The 26,916-nt window shown below is 41.3% G+C and overlaps 1 protein-coding gene across 2 annotated transcripts in view; it reads right to left on the reverse strand.

Moving 5' to 3' along the window:
- The window catches only part of ttc27 (tetratricopeptide repeat domain 27), a 299,781-nt gene that overhangs the window by 166,154 nt on the left and 106,711 nt on the right, over nucleotides 1-26,916 (reverse strand). For both annotated transcript variants that reach the window (XR_010018883.1, XM_063055545.1), the window contains exon 9: nucleotides 15,607-15,673. Coding sequence is in view for 1 of the 2 variants with exons in the window: in XM_063055545.1 (XP_062911615.1) it covers nucleotides 15,607-15,673 (67 nt within the window). In the remaining variant the exon portion in view is untranslated. The remainder of the gene's footprint in view (nucleotides 1-15,606; nucleotides 15,674-26,916) is intronic.

Raw genomic sequence — 26,916 nt, forward strand, 5'->3', positions numbered from 1 at the left:
CAAATAGTGAACGAAGTTTCACATTACTCAAATAACATGGTTTCACCCGCCGAGTACCAACAATGAATAAAAGTGGCATTTCCAAATCTATCAGCTTTAAAGTGAGATAAAAATCCTTTCCTGTGGGCTCACACAATAAATCAGGTATTCCAATTTCATTTTTTTAACATTGTGAAGATCATTACCGATGTATTTGAGACAGGCAACATTCAAACTTAAGTACATACAATGAAAAGATAGCAATGACACCACAGCATCTTATCCTGTATTTTAATTCTCCCTGAAACCTCATCCCTCCTTCAACTTGTGTTGTTTATGGATAAACTTCTAGAAGCATTGTTCCAGTTGCTTTGAATTATTCTTAGTTACTTACTGCCTGTTACACCATTGGCACTGAGGGGAGCAATGAAGGTCCTCCATCTCTGGTGGTGTTCAGAGCTTCCTTCGTTATGTTAGTAGCTTCCTCTCGGTTTTCATTACTGTCAGTCGTGTAAGTCCCAGGTGGAGACTCTGTCATACTGTTGCACTCAGATTTAGAAGAGTTCTTCATTGCTGTTTCCGAACAACTTTGTTTTACCAGTCAGGGTTGTTAGACTTCAGCTGAACCCCTGAACCTGGAGGACCAGTGGACCACTCTTGAGTCTGTCCTCTACCGTTTAACCTGTTTGGTATGGGTGACCCTACCAACAGCCAAAGTACACAGCCCTGACTCACGCCAGCATAGCTCCCTGGGTTATTCATGCACACAAGCCTCCATAGGTTGTGATCCTCTTGGAGATTTGCATTATTCTCTCAAACAAAATTATAAATTGATAGCACAATGACACGGCCAGTAGAGCTGCTGCTTCGTGGCACCACAGACTTGGTTCAATCCTCAAGTGCTGCCTCAGTGGAGTTTGCATGTTCTTCCTGTCACCACCTTTCCCCCTGTAGCACGTTTCCTCCCATATGCCAAAGACATTTGCATTGGTATATTTCACAGTAAACTGCCCCTAGTATGGGGTGAATGGCACAATCTAGGTGGAGTTGATGAGAATGTGGTTAGAATCTTTTTAAAAAATGGGGGATTAGCATAGGTTGGTTGGTGTAGTGGTGAGAGCTAGGTAGCAAGCTGAGAAGCAGGACCTCCAGGGTAGTAATTTCTGCATTGCTGCCTGTGCCACGCGCCAGTGAGGGCAGAAACAGGATAATTTGGCAGATAAATGCGTTGCTGAGAAGCTGGTGCAGGGGGCAGAGCTTCATGTTCTTGATCTCTTCTGGGGGAGGTATGACCTGTTCAAAAGTTGGGAGGGGGGGTTGCACCTGAACCCAAGGGGGACAAATATTCTCACGGGCAGGTTTGTTAGGAACTGTTGGGAAGCGTTTAAACTAATTTGGCAGGGGGGTGGAAACTGGAGTGAAGGGACTCAGGATAGGACAGTCGGTAAAAAAGCAACGTAGCATGCAGTCAAACAGTCAGCAAGAGCAGGCAGATGATAGGACATAATTGCAACCAGCAGGGCGTGCTTCAGTGCATCAGTGATGCAAAATCAAAACGGATGGCAAATACAGTATGCAGAGTTATATCTCAATGCACGGAGTATAAAAAGTAAGGTGGATGATCTTGTTGCACTATTACAGATTGTCAGCTATAATGTTGTGGCCATCACTGAATCGTGGCTGAAGGATGGTTGTAGTTGGGAGCTGAATCTCCAAGGTTACATGTTGTATTGGAGGGATAGGAAAGTAGGCAGAGGGAGTGGCGTGGCTCTGATGGTAAACAATGGCATCAAATCAGTAGAATGATGTGACATAGGATTGGAAGATATTGAATTCTCGAGTGTTGAGCTAAGAAATCACAAAGGTTAAAGGACCCTGATGGCAGTTATATACAGGCCTGCCAACAGTATATAGGATGTGGACCACAGATTTCAACATGCAGGTTGCATGGGGAAATCAGGTCAGATGGCAGCACGACGCAGTGCGCAGCGGCCACTCTGGTGAATGATATCTGTAATCTGTCAAGTAGGGTGCCATGCACAATCCCGATATGATGGATACAGACGTGAGAGAATGGAGGAACATCTGGAGAAACTTCTGAAATGCCTTTTTTGCTGCCGCTGCTACTGTGTGATCCAGAATCTCCGAAGGAGAAGGCCCCGAGTCCTCGGCTTTGCTTGTTGTTCGGCAGCTGGGACGGGGTCGAAGTGTTCGGCAGAGATGGTGCTCAGTGCTCGGTGTCGGAGGGCTGGTCGGAGGCTCGAGGTTTTCGGACAGACTCAGAGTCGGCTGTGGTCGGGTGCTTCCAACGCATCGGCAGTTGTCGGCACCTGGAGGTTTATGGCAGGGAGAGTTTCTCCCTTCTGCCGCCTGCTATTGGGGACTATCGGGAGTCGATCGGAACTTTGAGATTTATTTTTACTGGTCCCATGGTCTGCTCTTTATCAAATTATGGTATTGCTTTGCACTGCTGTAACTATATGTTATAATTATGTGGTCTTGTCAGTGTTAGTCTTTGGTTTGTCCTGTTTTTTTTTTGTGATATCACTCTGGAGGAACATTGTATCATTTTTTAATGCATGTATTTCTAAATGACAATAAACGAGGACTGAATGTCCTCATAATCTAATCTAATCTAATGGATCTCAAGAGAGTGCATTTGTTGAATGCCTATGAGATGGTTTTTGAGAGCAGTTGAACCTACTTGGGGATCAGCTATACTCTATTGGGTGTTATGTAATAAAGCAGAGGTGACTGGGGAGCTTAAGGTAAAAGAGCCCTTAGGAGACAGAGATCACAAAGTTCAACTTGAAATTTGACAGGGAGAAAGTAAAGTCTGACGTAGCAGTGTTCAGTGGAGTTAAGGAAATTACAGTAGTATGAGAGAGGAGTAGGCCATAGTAAACTGGAAGGAGATGCTGGAAGGGCTGACAGCAGAGCAGCAATGGCGTGAGTTTCTGGGAAAAATGAGGAAGGCGCAGGATAGGTGCATCCCAAAAACAAATAAATACTCTAATGGTAAAATAGTACAACCATGGTAGACAAGGGAAGTCAAAGCTAATGCAAAAGGCAATGCAAAAATTAGTGGGAAGACAGAGGACTGTGAAGCTTTTCAAAACCTATTGAGAGCAACTAAAAGAATCATTAGGATGGAAATGATGAAATATGAAAGCAAGCTAGCAAACAATATCAAAGTGGATAGTAAAAGCTCTTTCAAGTATGTAAAAATAAGAGATGAAAGTGGATATAGGACCACTAGAAAATGAGGCCAAATAGATAATAACAAGGGCAGGGAGATGGCAGATGAACTAATTGGTATTTTGCATCAGTTTTGACAAAGACTGGATTTCTTTTTCTTCTTTGAACATGGGCAGCTTCCCCACTTGAAAGAGATTGAATGTGTCTACCCGAAGGATTTTTAACTAGATTCTACTCAATGACCAAACAACTTTTTCTTTTTCCTCCTTTTATTTTTCGCAAATGCGGCAGTTTGATAGTTCCATTAGTTCCATCAACCATTAGACATTTGACATTAGACATTAGTCACTAGTCACAAGTAATAAGTCATGAGACACTAGTCATAAGTCGAAAAATCTGGCTACCTCTCCGGACTTTGTAGACGGATTCCGACCTGCACCTCTCCGCTCCCTCATAGACCGTTACGTTTTCAAACCAGGCATGCCTTCCCGAAGGTTCCCGAGCTCCCCTTAAACCTCGCGCCATTTCCCAGAAGCGCCTGCGCGCGATGATCCCCTTGACGTGAAGCCAGCGCTAACCCAAAATGCAGTGACAGCAGTGCTCTTTTCCATAAAACAGTTCTTTAAAGTTCAGCATCTTACTGCAGATTCCAACGCTGCTCCCAGACCGCCGCTGTGATGCTGCCGGGTCCTCCCGATGTTCCGGGCAGAAGCAGCACTCAGGCAGCAGGTTCCATCTAGTCTATCAGTGGATTCTTGCTATTACTTTTAAATTTTATTTTCTTTTGCCTCTAGGTCCCAATACTTTCTAGAAACTCTAGTTTGACTTGACAGTCTTCACTGTGGAAGACACTAGCATGTGCCAGATGTTGAAGGGCGTGAGGGAAGAGAAGTGAGTGCAGTTATTATTACAAGGGAGAAGGTGCTGAAAAAGTTGAAAGACCTAAGGGTACATAAGTCACCTGGACCAAATGAACTGCACCCTAGGGTTCTGAAAGAGGTAGTGGTGGAGATTATGGAGATATTAGTAATGATCTTTCAAAAATTATTGGACTCAGGCATGATGCCAGAGGACTGGAAAATCGCAAATGTCACTCCACTTTTTAAGAAAGGAGGGAGGCAGCAGAAAGGAAATCAGAGACCAGTTTGCCTGACCTCAGTGGGAATATGTTGGAGTTAATTGTTAAGGATGAGGCTTTGGAGTACTTGGTGACACAGGACCAGATAGGACAAAGTCAGCATGATTTCCTTAAAGGAAAATCTTCCCTGATGAACTTGTTGGAATTCGTTGAGGAGATTACAAGTAAGGAAGATAACGGGGATGCAGTGGATATTGTATATTTGGACTTCCAGAAGGCCTTTGACAAGGTGCCACACATGAGGCTGCTTACCAAGTTTAGAGTCCATGGTATTACAGGATAATTACTGGCTTGGTTAGAGCACTGGCTGATCAGTAGGATGCAGCGAGTGGGAATAAAAGGATCCTTTTCTGTTTGGCTGCTAGTGACTTGTGGTGTTCCGCAGGGGTTGGTGTTGGGACCACTTCTCTTTATGCTGTATATAAATGATTTAGATGATGGAACAGATTACTTTGCTGTCAAGTTTGCAGATGATACAAAGATTGGTGGAGGGACAGGTAGTGTTGAGGAAATAGAGAGGCTACAGAAGGACTTAGACAGACCAGGAGAAAGGGCAAGGAAATGACAAATGAAATACAATGTTGGAAAATGCATGGTCATGCACTTTGGTAGTAGAAATAAATGTGCGGACTATTTTCTAAATGGGGAGAAAATATAAAAATCTGAGATGCAAAGGGACTTGGGAATCCTTGTGCAGAACATCCTAAAGGTTAACTTGCAGGTAGAGTCAGTGGTGAGGAAGGCAAATGCAATGTTAGCATTCATTTCAAGAGGTCTAGAATACATGAGCAGGAATGTGATGCTGAGGCTTTATAAGGCACTGGTGAGGCCTCACCTTGAGTATTGTGAACAGTTCTGCACTTCTCATCTAAGAAAAGATGTGCTAACATTGGAAAGGGTTCAGAAGAGGTTCACAAGGATGATTCCAGGAATGAAAGGGTTATCATATGAGGAACATTTGATAGCTCTGGGACTGTACTTGCTGGAATTAACAAGGATTAGGGGGCACCTCACTGAAACCTTTTGAACATTGAAAGCCCCAGACAGAGTAGATGTGGAAAGGATGTTTCCTATGGTGGGGGTGTCTAGCACAAGAGGGTACAGCCTCAGGATAATGGGGTGTCCATTTAAAACAGAGATGCAGAGAAATTTCTTTTGCCAGAGGGCGGTGAATTTGTGGAATTTATGACCACATGCAGCTGTGGAGGCAAGATCGTTGGGTGTATTTAAGGCAGAGCTTGGCAGGTTCTTGATTGGACATGGCAACAAAGGTTACAGGGAGACGGCTGGGGAGTGGGGCTGAGCAGGATCTGTCTTATGATCTTATGGATTTGATGGGCTGAATGGCCTGTTTTAATCCTTTACTTCTCTATAACTTTCTGTCAAAATGCTGAAGTCAAATTATTAAGCTCTTTTTTCCAAATGGCAAATAAAACTCTGTTTGCTTTTCAAACTTTGCTGGTCTTCAAGTTGGATTTTCTATTTTTATTCTTTCCCACATTTTAACACCTCTTACTTTCTACCGTCTGCATCTTCTTCACATTTTTATATTAATGCATTTCATTTCTCAAGCAGAATTTATTTTAAAAATAAAATTTTGGCAGAGCTTGGATGTCGGAATCCCAATGGGATGTGCGATTTCACCCATCCTTTCTGTGCTAGCCATGGAGGTCATTGTGAGGGCTGCAGAATCAGTGGGACCAGGTGTCGCACTTGATGGCAGAGGAGAGTTACCACCAATACGAGCGTTCATGGACAATTTTATCCTTTTAGGTCCCAGCATTGAGGCAGTGGAAAATGTACTATCTGGACTTGAGGAGCTAATGGATTGGGGAAGAATGAAGTTCAAGACCAAGAAGTCAAGGAGCCTTCTTCTTAGAAGAGGAAAGCTGGTTGACTTTCATTTCACCCTTTGTGGAGAGCAGATTCCATCCATTCAGGACCAACAGTTAAGAGCCTCGGGCGATGGTACACAGAGGAGCTGAGAGACACCAAGAGGGTTCAAGAGACAGGAGAACAAATCAGCAGAGGTCAAATATCTGTCGACAAGTGTGGCTTGCCTGGCAAGTTGAAGTTGTGGTGCTTGCAGTACGGACTGATGCCATGGATAATGTGGCCACTAACTGCCTATGAAGTAGCAATGTCCCATGTTGAGGCAATGGAATGGAAGATCAACAAGTATGTGAAGAAGTGGCTTGGAGTACCGAGCAGCCTCACCAATGTTGCAATCCCCAGTAGCCGGACATAGCTTACCATCCCAGTGCCCCATGCTGCACAGAACATTGCATATCATTTGTGAAAGAAGGCTCCAAGTCAAGGGTGTACAGCGCAGGCCCACGATCAAGCATACTTTCTTCAGCCAATGATTGGTGCATCAAGGCCAACCTGGATGGGAAAGGCAGTTTCCCGGAGCAAATAGCTTTCACCACATTGCGTCCAGATATAATCGTATGGTCTGACACCAGTAGAGAAGTGGTTATTGGTAAACTCACAGTCCCCTGGGAAGACAACATCGATGAAGCCCATGAGCGCAAGTTAACCAAGTATGCAGAATTAAGATCAGAGTGCAGAGACAGAGGGTGGAAGGTCTCATGCTATCCATTCGAAGTAGGCTGCTGTGGGTTTATTGTGTTTATTGCGTTCACGTTCCAGAAGTGGCTGCGTGACCTTGGCTTCACTGGAAGAGAGATCAAGTCAACCAGCAGGGTTGTAGCTGAGGCAGCAGAGACAGGATCAGCATGGGTGTGGACCAAGTATGTCCAGAGGGGCAGATAGTCGGACAGTGTATACATCTTTTGCAAACCCTTCAGTAGTTGCATACACACCTGAAGAGTAGACTATCTGTTGGATGGAAGTGACCAATAACTCTGATAGAGGCAGATGCTAAGTTTTTAAGCTCACCAGTGGGAGGTGGTGCTTTAGCACTGCTGGCCCACCACCTTGAGGGAGTCTTGATCATAAGCAGGCCGAAACTCCTGAAGACAGGTGGCAGATCAACTGATGATCCCACTGGTGATAGAACAGGACAGTTAACATCCTAGTCCACATGTATTTTCAATTCACTTCATAAGACCTACTATGTCTGTGCATGTGGTATATTGTGTCCTATTTCTGTATGTTCTGGGTAAATGTGGATAAATGTGGACAAATAAATCTTTAACCCTTTTAACAACTGTGTAATATGCTCTGGCTGAGTTCTACTGACTGTGGCTTCATATAATCTTTAATGTCAATACCAGAAAATAATTCCATATACTAACATATACTTTTCAGTTGCAATTCAGAGCTTCAGACCCAAAGCTGACAAACTCAATGAACAAGGCAAAGTTCATTGCAAAATAACTTAAGGATCATCAAAGAAGTCACGACGAAACAAAAACTTTTTGGTGGTGACACCACATTCAAAAGGATTTTATTCATTTAGACTTTTTCACGATTTAGGATTCTAGAGAATTTCAAGTTCAGCTTTGTTCAATTTCTGTTTTCTGCCTTAAAATTTACTTGTTTAAATTGTCTTCAATGCTGGACAAGTCTGTACTGCAAAAAAATTATGGAACTAGCCATCTTAAACTCTTCAGTTATGAAAACGAGAGCGCACACCAGGACACAAACTTTTCCATCATGTTAGTGATACATCATTTATATCAAAAGAACATTTAGTTTTGTCCTCTCACAGTGTGATAATTTCTCAGAAGTGACCTCTTTTTCCTTCAAAATGCAAAGTAAGTTTTTCTGCTTGAAAGCAGACACTTTGATTGTGACTTTTAAATTAGGGCATTCATAGGATTGAGATTACTATGCAATAAAATGTCTGCCAAGAATATACACACAGTTTGTACTTGTCATATAATTAACAAGAAGTCATGATTTTTCTCTGACCGTACAATTCTCCATGCCAAAGAATCAAAATTTGTATTACATCTACCCTGTTTCGGCCGTGTCAAATTTTATTACCATTTCAAAATAAACAGCTGACGGTACAAGATACTTTAAGAGTGCAATAATTCAGAGGAGTGCATCATTTGAACATTTGAGCTTGCCTTGCTATTCAACATGACAAAGCAGATGATCTACCGCAATACCGATTTCCAACCCTATCCACATATTGCTTGATTTCTCCAATATCCAGATGTCTATGAATCTCTGTTTTGAAGAAATCGGTGATTAACTCCACATAGCAAACCAGAGGAGTTAAACAAAGTTCTTCTGACTTCAGTCCTAAATGCCATACTTCTGGACTCCTCAGCCAAGGAAACACCTCTCCTCATCCATTCGGTGAATCCCTCTCCGGATTCGGCGCACTTCAGCAAGCCCACCTCTTATTCTTCTGCCCAGTGGCTCTACTTCGTTAAGAGTTTGAGAACATTGAGTGAATGAGAGGGTTACTGTATGAGGAATGTCTGGCAGCTCTTGGGCTGTATTCCCTGAAGTTCAGGAGAATGGGGAGGGATCTCATAGAAACATTCTGAATGTTAAAAGGCCTGACCAGATTAGATATGGCAAAGTTATTTCGCATGGTGGGGGATTCTAAGACAAGAGGGAACGACTTCAGGATTGAAGGACGTCCTTTTAGAACTGAGACGCAAAGAAATTACTTTAGTCAGAGGGTGATAAATTTGTGGAATTTGTTGCCACGAGTGGCTGTGGAGGCCAAGACACTGGGTGTATTTAAGGCAGAGATAGATAATCGGGGCATCATAGCGTATGGGGTGAAAGCAGGGGAGTGGGGATGACTGGAAGAATTGGATCAGCCATGATTGAATGGCGGAGCAGACTCGATGGGCTGAATGCCTACTTCTGCTGCTATATCTATATCTTATATCGCTAAAGTCTCTTTCAAACTTCTATCGATATATGGTGGAGAACATTCTGACTGGTGACATCACAGCCTGCTAAGGGAGCTCTAATGACCAGGATTGCAAAAGGCTGCAGAGTGTTGACAACTCAACCAACTCCATCATGGGTACATGCCTCCCCATCATTGAGGATGCCTTCAGAAGGGAATTTCTCAAGTCAGTGACATCCACCATTAAGGATCCTCACCACCTAGGACATGTCCTGTTCTCATTACTACCACCAGGGAGGAGATACAGGAACCTGAAAACCAACACACAATGATTCGGAAAGGCCTATTTTCCACTTACTACCAGATTTTTCAATGATCCATGACTATAACCTCATTATCCCTTTCTTTTTCAAACAATGTAATTTGTAACTTATAGAATTTTAGACTTTGCACTATACTGCTTTTCCAAAACAACAAATTTCACATCATACTACCATGACCGTGATAATAAGTTACCTGATTCTAAACTCTATAGGGAATAGAAACCTTGCCTGCTTGCTGGCTCTTGATGGGATATTCCTGTCACATTGGGAACTTGTTTCGTAAATCAGGTATGTCATTTTTGGAACAAGAGACTAAATATACACAGTGCTCCAGGTGAAGTATAACTAAGGTACGATACAATTGTAGCAAACCATTTTTACTCTTATACTCAAATCCTCGTGCCTTTCTAACTACATGAAGAGAAGATGGCAGCGCGACGCAGCTCGCAGCGGTCACTCCGGTGATGAATATCTGTTATTTGACAAGTAGGATGCCATGCACAATCCTGATTTGATGGAGAGAGACGTGAGAAGCACGGAGGAACATCTGGTGAAACTTCTGAAATGCCTGTTTCGCTGCCACTGCTACTGTGCGATCCAGAATCTCCGGAGGGGAAGGCCTCGAGTCCTCGGCTTTGCTTGTTGCTCGGCGGCCAGGGACCGGGGTCGAAGTGCTCAGCAGAGATGGTGCTCGGTGTCGGAGTGCTGGTCGGAGGCTCGAAGTTTTCGGACAGACTCAGAATCGGCTGTGGTCGGGTGCTTCCAGGGTGCTGCATCGGCAAGTTTGCGGCGCTGGAGGTTCACGGCAGGGAGAGTTTCTCCCTTCTACCGTCTGCGTGAGATGATGGGGCTATTGGGACTTTGAGACTTTTTTTTACCGTGCCCATGGTCTGCTCTTTATTAAATTACGGTATTGCTTTACACTGTTGTAACTATATATTACAACTATGCAGTTTTTGTCAGTTTTAGTCTTGGTCTATCTCGTGTTTCTGTGATACCATACTGGAGGAACATTGTATCGTTTCTTAATGCATGCATTTCTAAATGACAATAAACGGGGACTGGGTGTCCTCATAATCTAATGCATGCTAGCTTTCAGTAATCTGTGCAAAAGTCATCCTTTTTCCATCAAATATCAATATTTTCGGATCTCCCAACATTTAAGGCAATTTAATATGTCACCAAAGACTCTTGCAAACTTCTGTAGATATATGGTGGAGAACATTCTGACTGGTTGCATCACAGCCTGGTGATCACAGGGGTGACTTCATTGAAACCTACCAAATGCTGAGAGCCTTCAATAGAGTGGATATGGAGATGTATATGAATATGAATTACATGCCCCACCCACAGGGAGGCCAAACTAACACTACGCAAGCTGATTTGTAATCCACATATTATGCTGACATTCGGTGGTCTTCCTTTAATAGTACCTACGAAAGAACAATCAAGCTATTCCCTACACTTCAATAATGCAAGCTTATAACACAAGGAAAACATCAAATTGCCTCAAAACTAATGGAGAGAAGAAAAATATTGTCTTTGGTCACCACTGTTAAAAGGCACAATTTAATAGCAGCTGGAGGTTGCCTTATACCTTGTAACTTTAGTTGCATTTACTATAAGTCAATGGAGCAATATTTCAGAATAGGGTATTGTATTCAGACACATAAAACTGCACTTTTACTGTCAATGAGGATGAATTTTTCAGCAATGGGTTGCATAGAAGTAAATAAACTAATGTTCATTGGATTTGCCATTTTGATCTATGCTCCGTACCATGACCATCTGTTAATCTCTTTGTGTTACATAGATACTTTAGCCAAGAGACTGAGGTGCATATTTTCAAACTTAAGTTATATTGCCAATCGTAAAATCCAGACCAAGACCAGTCATAAAGTATGGTCTCATATTGCACAATGACTGCTCTGTGATCTGCTGGTATCCATTCAGAAGAGAACCTCCGTGAACCTCCAATCTGCCTTTCCTTTCCAATGGCAAGCAAGATCAAGTCCCAGAATAGCACAAGTTAATATCATTCTTGACATCAAGTGCTGTGCCCTCAAATCAGTAAACATTCAACAGCATGAATGCTATCTAATAAGGATGCATTCAACTTCACTGGTATTGATTTGCACCTCCTTAGTGCAAAAGGTTTAAATGGGGCAGAAGCAGTTTTGTGTGTCCAGGAAGGATTCCTGTCACATTATGTGGCCAGGCTACTAGAAGAGAGGCCATTAACGAATCTCATACTTGGCAATGAACCTGGTCAGGAGACAGCCACTTGGTTGGCATGTATTTCAGAGATGGTGACCACAACTCCCTGACCCTTAGCATAGCCATGGAACAGGACAGGAGCAGACAGTATTTAACTGGGGAGGGCTATTTATGATGGTATCAGACAGGAATATCGGAGCATAAATTAGCAACAGATATTCTCAGGGAAACGCACAGCAAAAATGTAGAGGTTGTTTAGGGACCACTTGCATAGGGATCTGGATAGGAATGTTCCACTGAGACAGGGAATGGATGGTAGGATGAAGGGTCCATGGTTGATAAGATAGGTGGAAGAGGAAGAAAGAAAGTTTTAGTTTTAGGTTAGACAGGGCTCTTTAAGGTTATAAGGGAGCCAGGAAGAAGGTCCAGAAGTGACTTCGGAGAGCTAGAAGGAAACAAGAGAAGGCGATGACGAGTAGGATTAGGGAAGCCGCAAGGAATTCTACACAAACATGAAGAACAAATCAATGACTAGATTTAGAGCAAGACTGATCAGGGATAAAAGAGGAAGTGTGCCTGGAGGCAGAGGAGCAGGAGGAGGTCCATAATGTATGGGCGCCACAGTAGTATAGTAGTTAGCATGACACTATTACAACTTGGTGTGCCCTGGAGTTCAAAGTTCAATACCAGCAATGTCTGTAAGGAGTCTTTATGTTCTCCCCGTGGGATGCATGGGTTTTCCCTGGGTAATCCAGTCCCCCCCACTCCCCCCCCCAGTTTAAAGATGTACTAGGTAGATTAATTGGTCACTGCAAGTTGTCCCATGATTAGGTTAGGGTTAATTGGGTTTGTCGGGAGTTGCTGGAGCAGCGTGACTCAAAGAGCCAGAAGGGCCAACTCCACGCTGAATCATTAAATAAACACTATGCTTTACTATTCACCACGGAGACAGACTTTGACGAATGTGAGGCCAGAGTAGAACAGGCTAGTCAAGACAAGTTTTTTACTGTATCTTGGTACAGGTGGGACTAATAAACCAATACCAATATCAATAATGTGCTGGAGCATGTTAAGGTTAAGAAAGAGGCAGTACTAGAGCTTCTGAAAAACATTAGGATAGATAAGTCTCCAGAGCTAGATGGGATCTATTCCAGGTTACCATGGAATACAAAGGAAGAGATTGCTGGGTTGTTGACAATGATCTTTAAATCCTTATTGCCCAAAGGAGTACTAACAGAGGATTGGAGGATGGTTTAATTGTTCAAGAAAGGTAATAGTTCGCATCCAGGGAATTATAGAACAGTGAATTACATCAGGATTTACAAGCAACTGGAGAAACAGTCTTATTAGGGATCAGTAGCATGGCTTTGTGAGGAGCAGGTCGCGCCTCATGAGCCTGATAAGACTTTCTTGAGGTGACAAAACAAATTGATGAAAATAAGGTGCTGAATATGGTGTATACAAATTTTAGTAAGGCGTTTGACGAGGCTCTCTATGCAGAAAGTCATGAGGATTGGGATCCATGTAAATTTGAAATTTGGATTTGAAATTGGCTTGCCCACAGAAGGCAGATGGAATGTGTTCTGCCTAGAGGTCAGAAAATAGTGGTGTTCTGCAGGGTTCTGTTTTGGGACCCCTCCTCTTTGTGATCTTCGATAAGGAAGTGAAAGAATAGGTTAGTATGTTTGCAGATAACATAAAGGTTAGTGCCATTAATCCTGTATTCTATCTTCAAATCTACCTTCTAAAATGAATTACTTCACACTTTTCTGGCATGGACTCCATTTGCCACTTCTCAGCCCAGCTCTGCATCTTTCCAATGTCCCATTGTAATCTATGATAACCTTCCACACTATCCACAACTTCAACTTTTGTGTCATCTACAAGCTTACTAAACCCCTCCCCTTTTACTTCCTCAGCAAGTCCATAGGTCCCTCAAAGTTGCCGTGTAAGTTGATAGAGTGGTTAAAAAGTGAACCGTGTGCTGATCTTCATTAGATGGGGTTTGGGATTAAGTTCAAGAATAACAAGGGAATGTTGCAACTTTATAAATCTCTGGTTAGACCACACAGAATATTGTGTTCAGTTTTAATCACCTAATTATAGGAAAGATATGGAAGCTTTAGAGAGGATGCAGAGAAGAATTACCAGGATGCTGCCTGGATTAGAGAACACTTCTTATGTGAAAAGACTTAATGAGCTACAAATCCTCTCTTTGGAGCAACTTGATAGAGGTGTATAAGGTCATAAAAGGCATAGATAGATAGAGTAGACAGATAGCACCTCTTTTTCCGCAGCGTAGCAATGGCTAATAACAGAGTACAGCTGTTTAAGGTGAGCGGAGCAAAATATAGGGGAGATGTTAGAGGTAGTGATTTTTTTTAAACACAGAGTGGTAGGTGGCTGGAATGCTCTGCTGGGGGTGGTGAGAGAAGCTGATCCATTAGGGACTTTTAAGAGACACTTAGAGGAGTGCGTGAATGTAAGAAAAATGGAATATTATAGGCAGTGTAGGTAGGAAGGGTTAGATTGGTCATGGTATAGGTCTATGTAGGTTTAAAATCAACTGAGTACAGAGAAAAACAAGCTTTTTATTGATGTTAATGCTTTGACAGCTGCATTTAAACAACCATTAAATAAGCTTACACATATCAACAAATGTCACAATAAGGTTGAACAGACCTTGTGAATTGTATCCAAAAGCTTTGTCAGGAAATGTTGAAGGAGGTGTGGAGAGACACAGAGACATTGCGAGAAATCATTGTAGGGCCATGGGTCAAGGCTTCAGACGGAGTAAAGAAAATCAGGTGTATGTCTGAAGCTTACGATCTCAAACAGCACAGGGACAGTGCACAGAAACATCAGCACATGGCTCCACCAAAGGATAAAGGTTCTAACTCAACCACACTGCTATACTCAAAAGCACATGGTCCAAAAGGCTTTTATGATGACGGTTGCACAGATTTTTCAACAGGCTTCTACCATCTACATTGTTTGCAATTCTATCATATTTTTAAAAAAACAAATATATTTAATCCTGTGAGAGTATAATAAACCAAATCAAAAAATTCTTTTACAAAGCAGAAAATCTGCAGATGCTGGAAATCCAAGCAATACACACAAAATGCTGGAGGAACTCAGCAGGCCAGGCGGCAGCTACAGAAAAAAGTACAGTTGACGTTTTGGGCTTTCCGAAGGGTTTCAGCCCGAAATGTTGACTGTACTCTTTTCTACAGATGCTGCCTGGCCTGCTGAGTTCCTCCAGCATTTTGTGTGTGTTGCAAAAAATTCTTTTGATCTTATTAATATGAGAAATACTTCATATTTGCCAAATCTAAGAAGATCTTTGATATCCTCCACCAAATTGCAATATAATAAATATATAAGAAGATAAACATCCAAAGCTGAAATTCAAGGACAAAAAACAACTTCCATGTATCACATTATACGACCAATGAGACCTTGAGATTGGGGGTCATGAGGTATTTCCAAGAACATGAAACCGATGTTTGTTCAGTAGGATTGAAATAGTCTATCACGAAAGCCACTAACATCCCAGAAATGGAACAATTGTGACAAATTTGTGGAAATTAACATGATCGCACACTGGAATAAAACCTTTTTAAAAAATGAATAAAATGTATCCTCTAATAGTCTGCAAAAAATTAACCAATTTCAAGTCCAATAGTGACTCCAAATGTCTGTGCCAGTTCATAATGCCAGCGCTGATTTCCATAAAAATATACTTATTTCTCCTCAGTTTTCACCCATACAATGCCCAGACTTTCAGTTTGCATACATTTTTCAGATTCCATTAGCTCTAGTAAATGAGGGGTTCCACCCAACTGGGATGCATTAACGTGGAAAAGAGCTGGAAATGTTTCAGCCAGTGTTTGCTCAGTATCAATCTCAAATGAAAAGGGCATGCAACAAGAAAGGAGAACACAAAAGACTGAAGGACTTACCGAGGTGAATGCCAACAGCTCTTCTTCAGTCAGTTTATGTACAGGGTTGTTCTTCTGAAAATCTGTACTGTTGAAACAAAATATTAGCTTTCATTGATGGAGCAATCAACAATAGTTTACCTACTTAATAATTTGACAAAAAGATATGCGAAACATATTATTTCTCAGCACAAAAATACTGAAAGAATTAAATCAGATGAAAATACTAGAAATCTAAAATTAATTACAACACCCAGGTTAAGCAAAATCTTCAAAGTGGGCCACAAATCTGTGTTTCATTCCTCCAGTATAAAGAAGACAATATTATGAGTGCTGAATGTAGTACATTAAACAGGAAGTATACTGCTTCACTTGGAAGGAGTATGAGAGTCCCCAGATATTGGGAAGGGAACAAGCACAAGGGCAGGTGCTACACCTCTGCAGTGACATGGGAATGTGCTGCTAGAAGGGAACTAGATATTGGTGGAGATGGAAGAATGATTCAGGGAGAGGAAAAGAAAAGAAATCTTCGTTCAATCGCAAGGGTGCTTCTTAATATCCATCACCAACATATCAACCGTTGTTTCCACCCCCCTCCCCACCACTCTGCAGCATAACATATTTGCTTTCCAACTTTTCTCTATGCCAACTGTATCTCTCTTCACAGATGCTTGCCAACCTGATGAATATTTTCAGCATTTTCAGATTTTATAGCAATTCATGAAGGATAGGAATGACCATTACAACACAGATGAAATCCATAAATTTTATTTCTTCAGAATGTAACAGCAAATGTAAGGGACCTGTTAATATTTGTATGGCTGTTAATTAGGCAGGATTAGCAGAGTATGGTGCTGGATTCTGGACACTGAAAAAATAGGTGTCAAGAAAGAAATATTGTCAGAAATGCAAAGTTATGGGTAATTAAAGAAGATCTTCAAAAATAATAGCTTCTTCCCTTGAGCTGTGAAAAGTGCTTTGAAAATTAAGAAGGGTTTTGGAGTATGACATAAAAAAATTGAATAGAACAGCACAGCACAGAAAAAGGGCCTATCAAGTCTCTGCTGACTATGATGCATATCCAACATCTTCCTGCACATGGTCCATGTTCCTTTAATCCTTGCCTGCTCAAGTGTCTGTCTAAATACCTCTCAAACCTTGCAATCAAATCTGCTTCTAACACATCCCCAGCAGCACAGTTCAGGCAGGTAGTCAAAGCGTGTTTCAGCTAGTTGATGAGAGCAAAATCCAGGAAACATTAATTGCCATCAAGAGAAGGCTACTTTGAACTATTAGCATTTGCAGCCCATTACAACCGACAGATTTTCAGAAAATTAAATGCTGAACAAATTCTGTGCTTGTTAGTATAATGTAGTATGTATGAATTGACTCGCATGTAGAGTTGCTGCATTTACTCTGACATGAGCCTAAACTGCAGCCAGCCACGAGTTAATACTATGCCTAACCTAGGAAAACCACACTCTCTAACACCTGCAACAATGGATATGTGAGCTATGGTGGTTGGTGAACATAAAACTTCTGGTGGGGGATATTCTACCAGGTAGATAATCAACCTTTCTATTGTAGTTACCATACTTTATGCTCAGGAGAAAGGAAAGCTTTACTTATGAAGCCAGATGTCAGGACAGACCTACCAGAGTGCAGGTCAAATTCTGCAGTTAATCTGGATAGCATTAATGCAGAAGCATTGCTTTATGTGGTAGGCAGATGTCATCAACAGGAACCTGATCCAGAGTTGTCAGGAAACAGCTCTGGAATGGACAAATTATCCTTTGACCTGCTCCCTGACCTTTTATTTCCTGTAGGGTAGTTGGTGTCAAATGTACTGAACCATACATTGATTCATCTAAACCGAGTCAGATTTCACATTTATGTTAGTTCTCAGCATGCTAGCAGATTGACAAAATTAGAATGCTTGATTGTCTATTTAATCTGTCATTAAAGAAAGGCTTGAGATATTGCTTCAGTTTTCTTACTGCAGTGAGAAACTGATACAAGATGAAATGACCATTTAATTAAGGATCAGCAAACTTATTAATTATGTTTGTTTATTTATTTGTTTATTGAATGGTTTACTTATTTACTTACTCAAAAAAGTATGTGAACCCTTCTTTTATAACTGGTAGAACCTCCTTTAGCAGCAATAACCTCCACCAACCATTTCCTGTGGCTGCTGGTCAGGGTTGCACAATGGCGAGGAGGAATTTTAGACCATTCCTACATACAAAACTGTTTCAGTTCAGCAATATCTCTGGGATACCTCGCATGGACAGCCCTCTCCAGGTCATGCCATAGCATCTCAATTGGGTTAAGGTCTCGACTCTGACTTGGCCATTCCAAAACACTAATTTTCTCCTTTTTAAGCCATTAATTTGCTGATTAACTCTTGCATTTCGGATCATTGTCTTGTGGCATCATTCAACTTCTATTAAGCTTTCAAATGACATTCTCCTGTAAAATGACTTTTTAATACAATTTTGAATTCATTGTTCCCTCAATGATTGCAAACTGTTCAGGCCCTGAGGCAGTAAAACAGCCCCAAACCACGATGCTCCTTCCACCATACTATACAGGTGGGATGAGGTTTTGATGTTGGTGTGCAGTGCCTCTTTTCCTCCAAACATAGCATTGTGCATTTCTACCAAAAAGTTCTACTCTTGCCTCGTCTATCTACAGAACATTGCCCCAGAAGCATGGTGGAACATCCAGGACGTCCATTGCAAACTTGAGACATGCAGTATTCGCTGATTTTCTCTTGTTTGAGACATGCAGCAATATTTTTTTTTGGAGAGCAATGGTTTCGTCCATGGCGTCCTTCCATGAACACCATTCTTGTGCAGTGTTTTTCATATACTGGACACACAAACAGAGACTTCAGGAAGTTCTAGAGATTTCTTTCAGTTCTTCTGCTGTTACGCTCGTGCTCTTTTTCACCTCCTGCAGCATTGCACGCTGTGCTCTTCGCAGGATGCCCATTGCTAGGGAGAGTAGCAAAAGTACTGAATTTCCTCTGCTTACTGTGGACTGATGAACACTCAGGTCCTTAGAAATGCTTTTGTAGCATTTTCCAGCTTCACGCGTCTCCACAGTTCTTCTTCAAAGATCCTCTGGAAGTTGTTTAGATCAAGGCATAGTGCCATCAATAGATCTTTCTTGAGAGTAATCTGACATTGTGTGTCTCTTTTATAGGGCAGGGCACCTCTACAACCCACACCTCCAAACTCATCTCACTGATCGGGACACGCGACTCCAAATAGTTTTTGTAGGAAGGCATTACTCCAGAGGTTCACATACTTTTTTGAACCTAGACTGTGATTGTTTAAATGGTGTACTCTGTATTGACGAGAAGTACAACTGATTGTGTTGTTAGTTTAGGCAGATTGTGTTTGTCTACTAGTATGACTTTGATGAAGATCAGACCACATTTTATGAGCAATTAATACAGAAAATCAGATTTCACAAACTTTTTCTTGCAACTGTATGTACTTTGATAATAGATTTTCTTTGAATTTTGAAATTGTAGCACAGTTAAATACCTTGGGACTTTATGCAACATGAGAAGACCACATGTAGAATCAATTTTCAAAGTTGTGACAATGTTTTCAGAAGCAAGCTCACTTTGCTGGCTCTGATATACTAGGCGAAGGTGTGAAAATCCAGATAAAATAAGTGCAAGATGCTAAATTGCCTGGTTAAAAATAAAATCAAAGAAAACTGTAGAAAAGAATTTGCTGCAAAGCATTATCTATTATGGATGGTTGAAAATGAAATAAAAATGTTTTGCTTCCCTCTGCAGTCAAAGAAGGGCTCTGAAGGAAGCAAAAAAAAGGCTTTTCATTCAAAGGAAATCTTCAAAAAAATATAGACTTTGTTAAAAGAATTTACTATCTGTGCAGAAAATCTGATTCATTGGAAGACACCCATCTGCATAATATTTAATGCAGGACTGAGTAAGCAAATCAGAAAGCAGCTAGATCTGATATTTGCAGGACACTCTATACTTTATACTTTGTCGCCAAACAATTGATACTAGAACGTACAATCATCACAGCGATATTTGATTCTGCGCTTCCCACTCCCAGAACTACAAATCAATAGTAAATATTAAAAATTTAAATTATAAATCATAAATAGAAAATAGAAAAATGGAAAGTAAGGTAGTGCAAAAAAAAAACTGAGGCAGGTCCGGATATTTGTAAGCTACGGCCCAGATCCGGGTCAGGATCCGTTCAGCAGTCTTATCACAGTTGGAAAGAAGCTGTTCCCAAATCTGGCCGTAGAAGTCTTCAAGCTCCTGAGCCTTCTCCCGGAGGGAAGAGGGACGAAAAGTTTGTTGGCTGGGTGAGGCATGTCCTTGATTATCTTGGCAGCACTGCTTCGACAGCGTGCAGTGTAAAGTGAGTCCAAGGACGAAAGATTGGTTTGTGTGATGTGCTGTGCCGTGTTCACGATCTTCTGCAGCTTCTTCCGGTCTTGGACAGGACAACTTCCATACCAGGTTGTGGTGCACCCTAGAAGAAGGCTTTCTATGGTGCATCTATAAAACTTGATTAATCTTAATAAAAGCATTGGTGATCATTATTCGGATTGAGCTTATAGCTTAAAAGTTACTCAGTCTTTCTTGCTTACTATAGTAGTGGGTACATGCTTTAAAGTATGCAGTGAGGAGGCACAGGTTGGTGACAGAGAAGGACTCAACAATGATGTTCTCAGCAATACTGTTCCATCAATGAAAAGTGGTCTCTTGGATTAGACCATGAAGTACAGAGGCAATTCCAGTATGCACCTGTGTCAATGCAGGGTATGTATGGGGGTGGGGGGAGGTGGGTTCAGAGATCACACAGGATATTGATGATTTGTGGAGAATTCCGAGCTGATACCCAAAATACAATAGTTATTTATCCAAACGAACATAGGAATTATTCCTTTTCAGTACAGAGCAGCAACAAAAGTAGCATGAGTTTGCCAATAATCACAAAATCCAATGACTTTGTGGACGCCTTGGAGTCTGAAAAGCTCAGTTTGAAAGTCACTACAAAACTATAACTAACACGAGTTAACCAGCACAGCATAGACATCCAGAGATGCATCCAGCATTTCAAAAAAATGAAGTTTCTCCACGAAATGAAAGATGATCAAGAAATTGCTGTTATTGACAGTTGACAAATGAAGCAATTAAAGAGTAAAAATATACACCAGGATATATGGCAGCTCAGCAATACTACATTGATAGATTCCATCCATTGCAGGCTGTAAATTGAAACCTCAATAAGCCAACTATAGAAATACTCCTGAATTCATGTGCACCTCACTGGTTGAAGTAGATAGACTTATTCCCCAAAATTAAATGTACTTCCAACATCTGGCACTAACAGTGACGTATGCTTCATTCATTAAAGTGAATTCTGTTAACCATCTCTCAGCATCAATAATTTCAAACCAACTTCAACATATTACTAAGCATTCCTTACATTAAAAAGCACAACACAGCTGAATATCTTGATAACAAGACAGAGAAGACAATTGTAAACGTAAAATCTTAAATCCAAATTGAAAGAAACAAATTTGCAGAAGGCACAAAGGAAACCTCAAAAAATAAGACACAAACACACATATTGTTCAGATCACTCTTTGCTGCCTTAAATACACTTGCATAAAACTTTTCCATGTACGGCTTCCAGACCAGGAGTGACCGGAAGTGCACTGAGAGCGGTAAGCGTAATTGAGTTGGGTGCTTACTGTTCTGGTTAACAACAGATGGTGCAATCCGGGTCATATTACGATCAAGGAACGTGTTTGTAGACCGGATATTGAACTTTTTACTGTTGGACTTTGGCCATATTCCACCGAGATACAACACTGGGTGGCACGGGAGGTTATTCCTGCCTGTGGCCATCGAACTTGCAGCTCCTCCCGTGGAGGGTCAGACACCCTGAGCCAATAGACCAGTCCTGGACTTATTTTCCATCTGGCATAGTTTGCATTTTGTTGTCTGATTGTTTGTGGTTTTTGTATTGCTATATTTATGCTCTATACTTGGTTGGTGTGGCTGTAACAAAACCCAATTTCGCTCGGGATCAATAAAGTATATCTATCTATCTATTTAAAAGATATCTGTATTCTGCCCTCAGCATTAAATCACTAAATGGGGAAACTTTTCCTTCAACGATGTTGATACTAAGCACCTGCCAAATGTCTAATGGAGGGCCAGTCTGCCATAAGACCTGGTAGCCTGTTGTCATTTTACAGTATTTACCACGAATAGTAGCAGCAGAATGACCACTACATTTATTATTCCAAATTATCAGCTAGCAACCCAAGTAAGTAGGTGTGAAGGAAAAGAAGATTCAAGCTTAGTAATGACCTCGTTGGTAACTTCCACCTCAAAATCATACAGTCATAGAAAGGTACTGCACAGAACAAGCCCATCGGCCCAGCTAGTCCACGCCAAAAACATTTAAACTGCCAACTTCCATCGACTTGCACAGGGACTACAGCCCTCCATATCCCTACTATCATGGACCCATCCAAACTTCACTTAAGTGTTGAAATAGAGCTTGCATGCACCACTTCCACTGGCAGCTCTTTCCCGACCATTCGAGTGAAGAATTTTCCCCTCATGTTCCCCTTAAACATTTTACCTTTCCCTCTTAACTCATGACATCTGGTTGTAATCTTACCTCAACCTCAGTGGAAAAAGCCTGCTTGCAATTACCCTATTTATACCCCTCATAATTTTGAACACCTCTATCAAATCTCCTCTCAGTCTCTGCACTCTTTCAACCTTATTTATATCTTTCCTGCGGGTAGGTAATGAAAACTGCACACAATACTCCAAACTAGGCCTCACCAGCATCTTATACAACTTCAGCATAACACCCCATCTCCTGTACTCAACACTTTGACTTATGAAGGCCAATGTACTAAAAACTTTCTTTATGACCCCATCTACCTATAACAGCCGGCTGGAGGCATAGTGGCATCAGCGCCGGACTTCGGAGCAAAGGCTCTCGAGTTCGAATCCAGCCAGCTCTCTTGCACGCTTTCCATTCGTGCTGGGTTGAGCGTTGAGCTAGCAACTCGGCCTCGTAAAAATAAGAAAGCCTGCTAGAAAAACGCCGTCATGACAGCGTTCCGATGACTCCACTTGGAGTTAAGGGCTTTCTTCTTCTTCCTACGACACCACTTTCAACGAATTGTAGACCTGCATTCCCAGATCCCCAAAGAACACATGATTCACGATCAAACGTGTTGACGTAAAAGTTATACGTTTTCCAAGAGGATATTGAAGTTCGTAAGAATTTTATCAATGCTCTGGGGATTGTACCTCCTGACTGAAAAGTTTCTCTGATTAAAAAGTAGGCGATGAATCTAAATCAAAATCAAAGTCATAGTTGTTCACTAAATTTCCAGCTAGCACATAGTTCCAAGTCTAACATAGCGGTTGACCTCGAAGAAGAGGTAAAAGTGGATTGGCTTAGCTGGGTATGAATAGAATGGTAATTTTTCCAAAGTGACAATCTATATAATACTAAAACTCTCATGCTCTGTTTGTCACCTCCAATTAGCGCAAACAGTGCATTACAGCGGCACTTTTTTTTGGTTAAATCGAATTAAAATGCGCTAACTTACAGAATGCAGGCAAAGTTCAGGGTTATATGTTCGTATGAAAATTGCTCATTCGCTAAAAATCAACAGGCTAGCTTTCACCCGAGAGCGGATCGGCCATCATGGAAATCGGGACACGACAGCCGGACGCATGCGCACAGCCAGTCTCAGCAGCAACACCTACCGGAGCAAAAGGGCAGGGCAGCTCTATTTCCAGAGGTCACATTCTGCTAATCACCATCACCATGTGCAGGATTGGGACAGATCTAACTGCCACCCATCAATAAGAGATAGTTACATCTTATTGTAATGACGTACTTCGAGACACCCATAAAACCCTTTGCTGCAAAGGACAGCGGTGACTATATCACAAAATACTCTGCAGATGCTGGGGTCAAAGGAAACGAATCGTTTCCATGGATGCTGCCTGACCTGCTGAGTTCCTCCAGCGTGTTGTGAGGGTGACTATATCACGTCCATTTAGGAGAGCACCAACCACATCATCAAGAATAATCAGCATCCTTTGGTGTTACTGCTTTGTATCTTCTATCCAGCATTAGGGTAAAAAAAAATGGTCAGCCTAATTATGCCACGTGGAAAGGGAAGGGGGTCATTATGGTCAAGAGATGACGCTAAACGTCGTTGGGAAGCGGCAAGGAAAGGGAGAAAACAAGAATTGGATGAGGCCAGGGACTCCAGGATCAAAGAGTCAGGACAAAAAAAGATGAGAGAAGAAGAGACAGAGGAGGAGAGGCATGCACGTCTCCAGGATCAGAGAAAAAGAACAAACAGCAGAAGAGATGAAGAGACGGGAGATGAAAGGACTGCACGTCTCCAGAATGACAACGAGAGGCACAAGGGTGGCAGATAAACCAGAAATGATGCCATCAAAAGTGTCCTTCGTTAAATGAGGAGCAGCTATATTTGGCTTGCTACGCATCGCTCTTCTTTAATAAACTGAGGCTTTCTACTTCAGTTTCCAAAGCAAAGCGATACCAATAGCATTCAGGAAAATTTAATGTTCATTTTGGTCACATCAGACTGCACTACCCTTCTCTCAAAGGGTGCCCCGACAGGTCACCCCGTTGTCTAGTGCCACGTTAAACCTCAGAACAAGCCATACTTTTAAAAATGCTCTACAAGTTCAAAGTTTATATTCCAAACTTATTATTTTTGAAATAACTTGTACAATCTCTGCAATACATCCTGCAGGGTTACAGATTTCAATTTGATACATAGGAAAACATTAATTTCCTTGTACAAGACATTGTCAAAATTCCAACTAATAAAACGAGCAACACACTCTAAACGATGGAGGAACTCAACAGGCCAAGCAGCATCTATGGAAAAGAGTAAACAGTCGACGTCTCAGCCCAAAACATCAACTGTTTACTCTTTTCAATAGATGCTGCCTGGCCTGCTGAGTTTCTCCAGCATTTTGTGTGTATTGTTTGGATTCCAGCATCCGCAGATTTTCTCATGTTTGAATTAATGAAACAACCACATTGAATAGGTATTGAACTTATTGAAATTATATTGAATGCTACAATATGTTTGTAATGTGATAGATCAATAAATAGATATAAAAAAAAGTGTGAAATTTTAGAAACTTCAGTTCCATTTTTGCTCAAATAATAACACCCCATATGTTGCGATCCTAATAACATTAGAGAATGGTCACAGGAATCAATTTGGGAATAAGGACTACACACAATTACAATGAAGTTACATTAAAGGAACATGCCGTTTGCACTAATTTATATATTTATTGAGATACAGCACGAAATAGGCCCTTCCAGCCCTTCAAACCACACCACCCAGCAATCCCCCAGATTTATTCCCAGCCTAACCATGGGACAATTTAGTATGACCGATTTACCCACTAACTAGTGTGTCTTTGGACAGTGGGAGGACATCAGAGCACCCAGAGAAAACACTCATGCCCACCGAATGAACATACAAATTCCTTACAGGCACCAGTGGGAATGGAACCCGGATCGTTATTACTGTAAAGTGTTGTGCTAACATCGATACTACCATGCCGCCCAGGGTAGCTATTGTAGACTTCTATATTTAAGCCTCCTAACGATTTTCTTCATCTAGTTATGTATGCAAAATCTTCCAAGACCTGTTTGAAAATCAAAATTCCTCCCTATATAGACAGTGTATTGAATTTTTTAGATCTACCTAAACTTACAGATTTACAAAATGAAAGTTTATTAGAACCAGTAACTGTCAAAGAACTGAACGTGGCCATCTCTAGGTTAAAGGCTGGAAAGTCCCCGGGTTCTGATGGGTTTACCTCAGAGTGGTACAAGTCCCTGAAGACACAGTTAGCCCCGTTACTACTTAACACCTTTAATTGGATCTTGCAGAGAGGAGAAACTCCACCTTCCTGGAGAGAAGCGATTATTTCAGTTATTCCTAAAGAGGGTAAAGATAAACTAGAATGTGGCAATTATCGGCCAATTAGTGTTCTTAATTTAGATTACAAACTATTTACATCTATATTAGCGCGCAGATTGGGAAAGCTTTTACCTGGCCTAATCCATTTAGACCAGACTGGATTTATTCAACAAAGACAAACACAGGACAACATAAGGAGAACTCTGCACATATTAGAACAGGTTAATAAGAACGAGACAGAGGCAATGGTAGTAGGATTGGACGCTGAGAAAGCTTTTGATTCGGTTAGTTGGGCATTCCTATACAGAGTGTTAGGAAGATTCGGCTTTCAAGAAAGGTTTATTAAAGTAATTCAGACTCTATATGACAGCCCTACAGCCCGAATTAAGATAAATGGGGACCTCTCTGACTCCTTCATTTTAGAGAGAGGCACTAGACAGGGATGCCCAATTTCTCCTCTCCTTTTTGCGCTATATATTGAACCACTTGCCCAACTAATAAGACAGAGCGAAATCGTAAAAGGTATCAAGGTGGCAGGGATTGAACAGAAAGTGGCGTTATTCGCAGATGATGTTTTGGTCTATCTGAGTGAACCAGAAAAATCATTTATAGGATTGTTTACACTGTTGGATGACTTTGGGAAAATATCAGGTTATAAAATAAATGTAAAGAAAATGCATGTCATGTCCCTAAATTATACACCATCCAAAAAATTGCAGGATACATACGATCTTAAGTGGGAAGCTAAATCATTAAAATATTTAGGAATAACCCTGCCGAAGGATCTTTCAACACTGTCACAGGTAAATTATGGGCCATTAATCTCAGAGATAAAAGCAGATATGCATAGATGGAATCTTATCCCCTTTTTAAGTTTAAATTCAAGGATAAATACTATAAAAATGAATATTCTTCCTCGGTTATCATATCTTTTCCGTACTTTACCAGTGGAGGTGGATGATAATCAATTCAGGGAATGGGACAAATGGATTTCCCGCTTCATTTGGCAAGGAAGGAAACCTAGAATTCGATATAACACCTTACAGTTAGGGAAGGAAGGAGGAGGTATGGTTCTTCCTTGCCTGAGAAATTATTTTTATGCCTCACAGATAACCCCTCTGTTATATTGGTGTAATAGGGAATATAAGGCTAGATGGTAGGAAATAGAATTTGGATTAGTAGACAGTTTTCCTCTTCAGGCCTCAATAGCTGACAAAGGATTGATGGCCCAGTTGGAAAAATTTAATAATGCTTGGATAAATCTTACATTAAAAGTATGGCAGAAGGTGGTTAATT

Source organism: Mobula hypostoma, chromosome 8 (genome assembly GCF_963921235.1).
Source record: "Mobula hypostoma chromosome 8, sMobHyp1.1, whole genome shotgun sequence".
In the NCBI taxonomy this organism is placed as follows: domain Eukaryota; kingdom Metazoa; phylum Chordata; class Chondrichthyes; order Myliobatiformes; family Myliobatidae; genus Mobula; species Mobula hypostoma.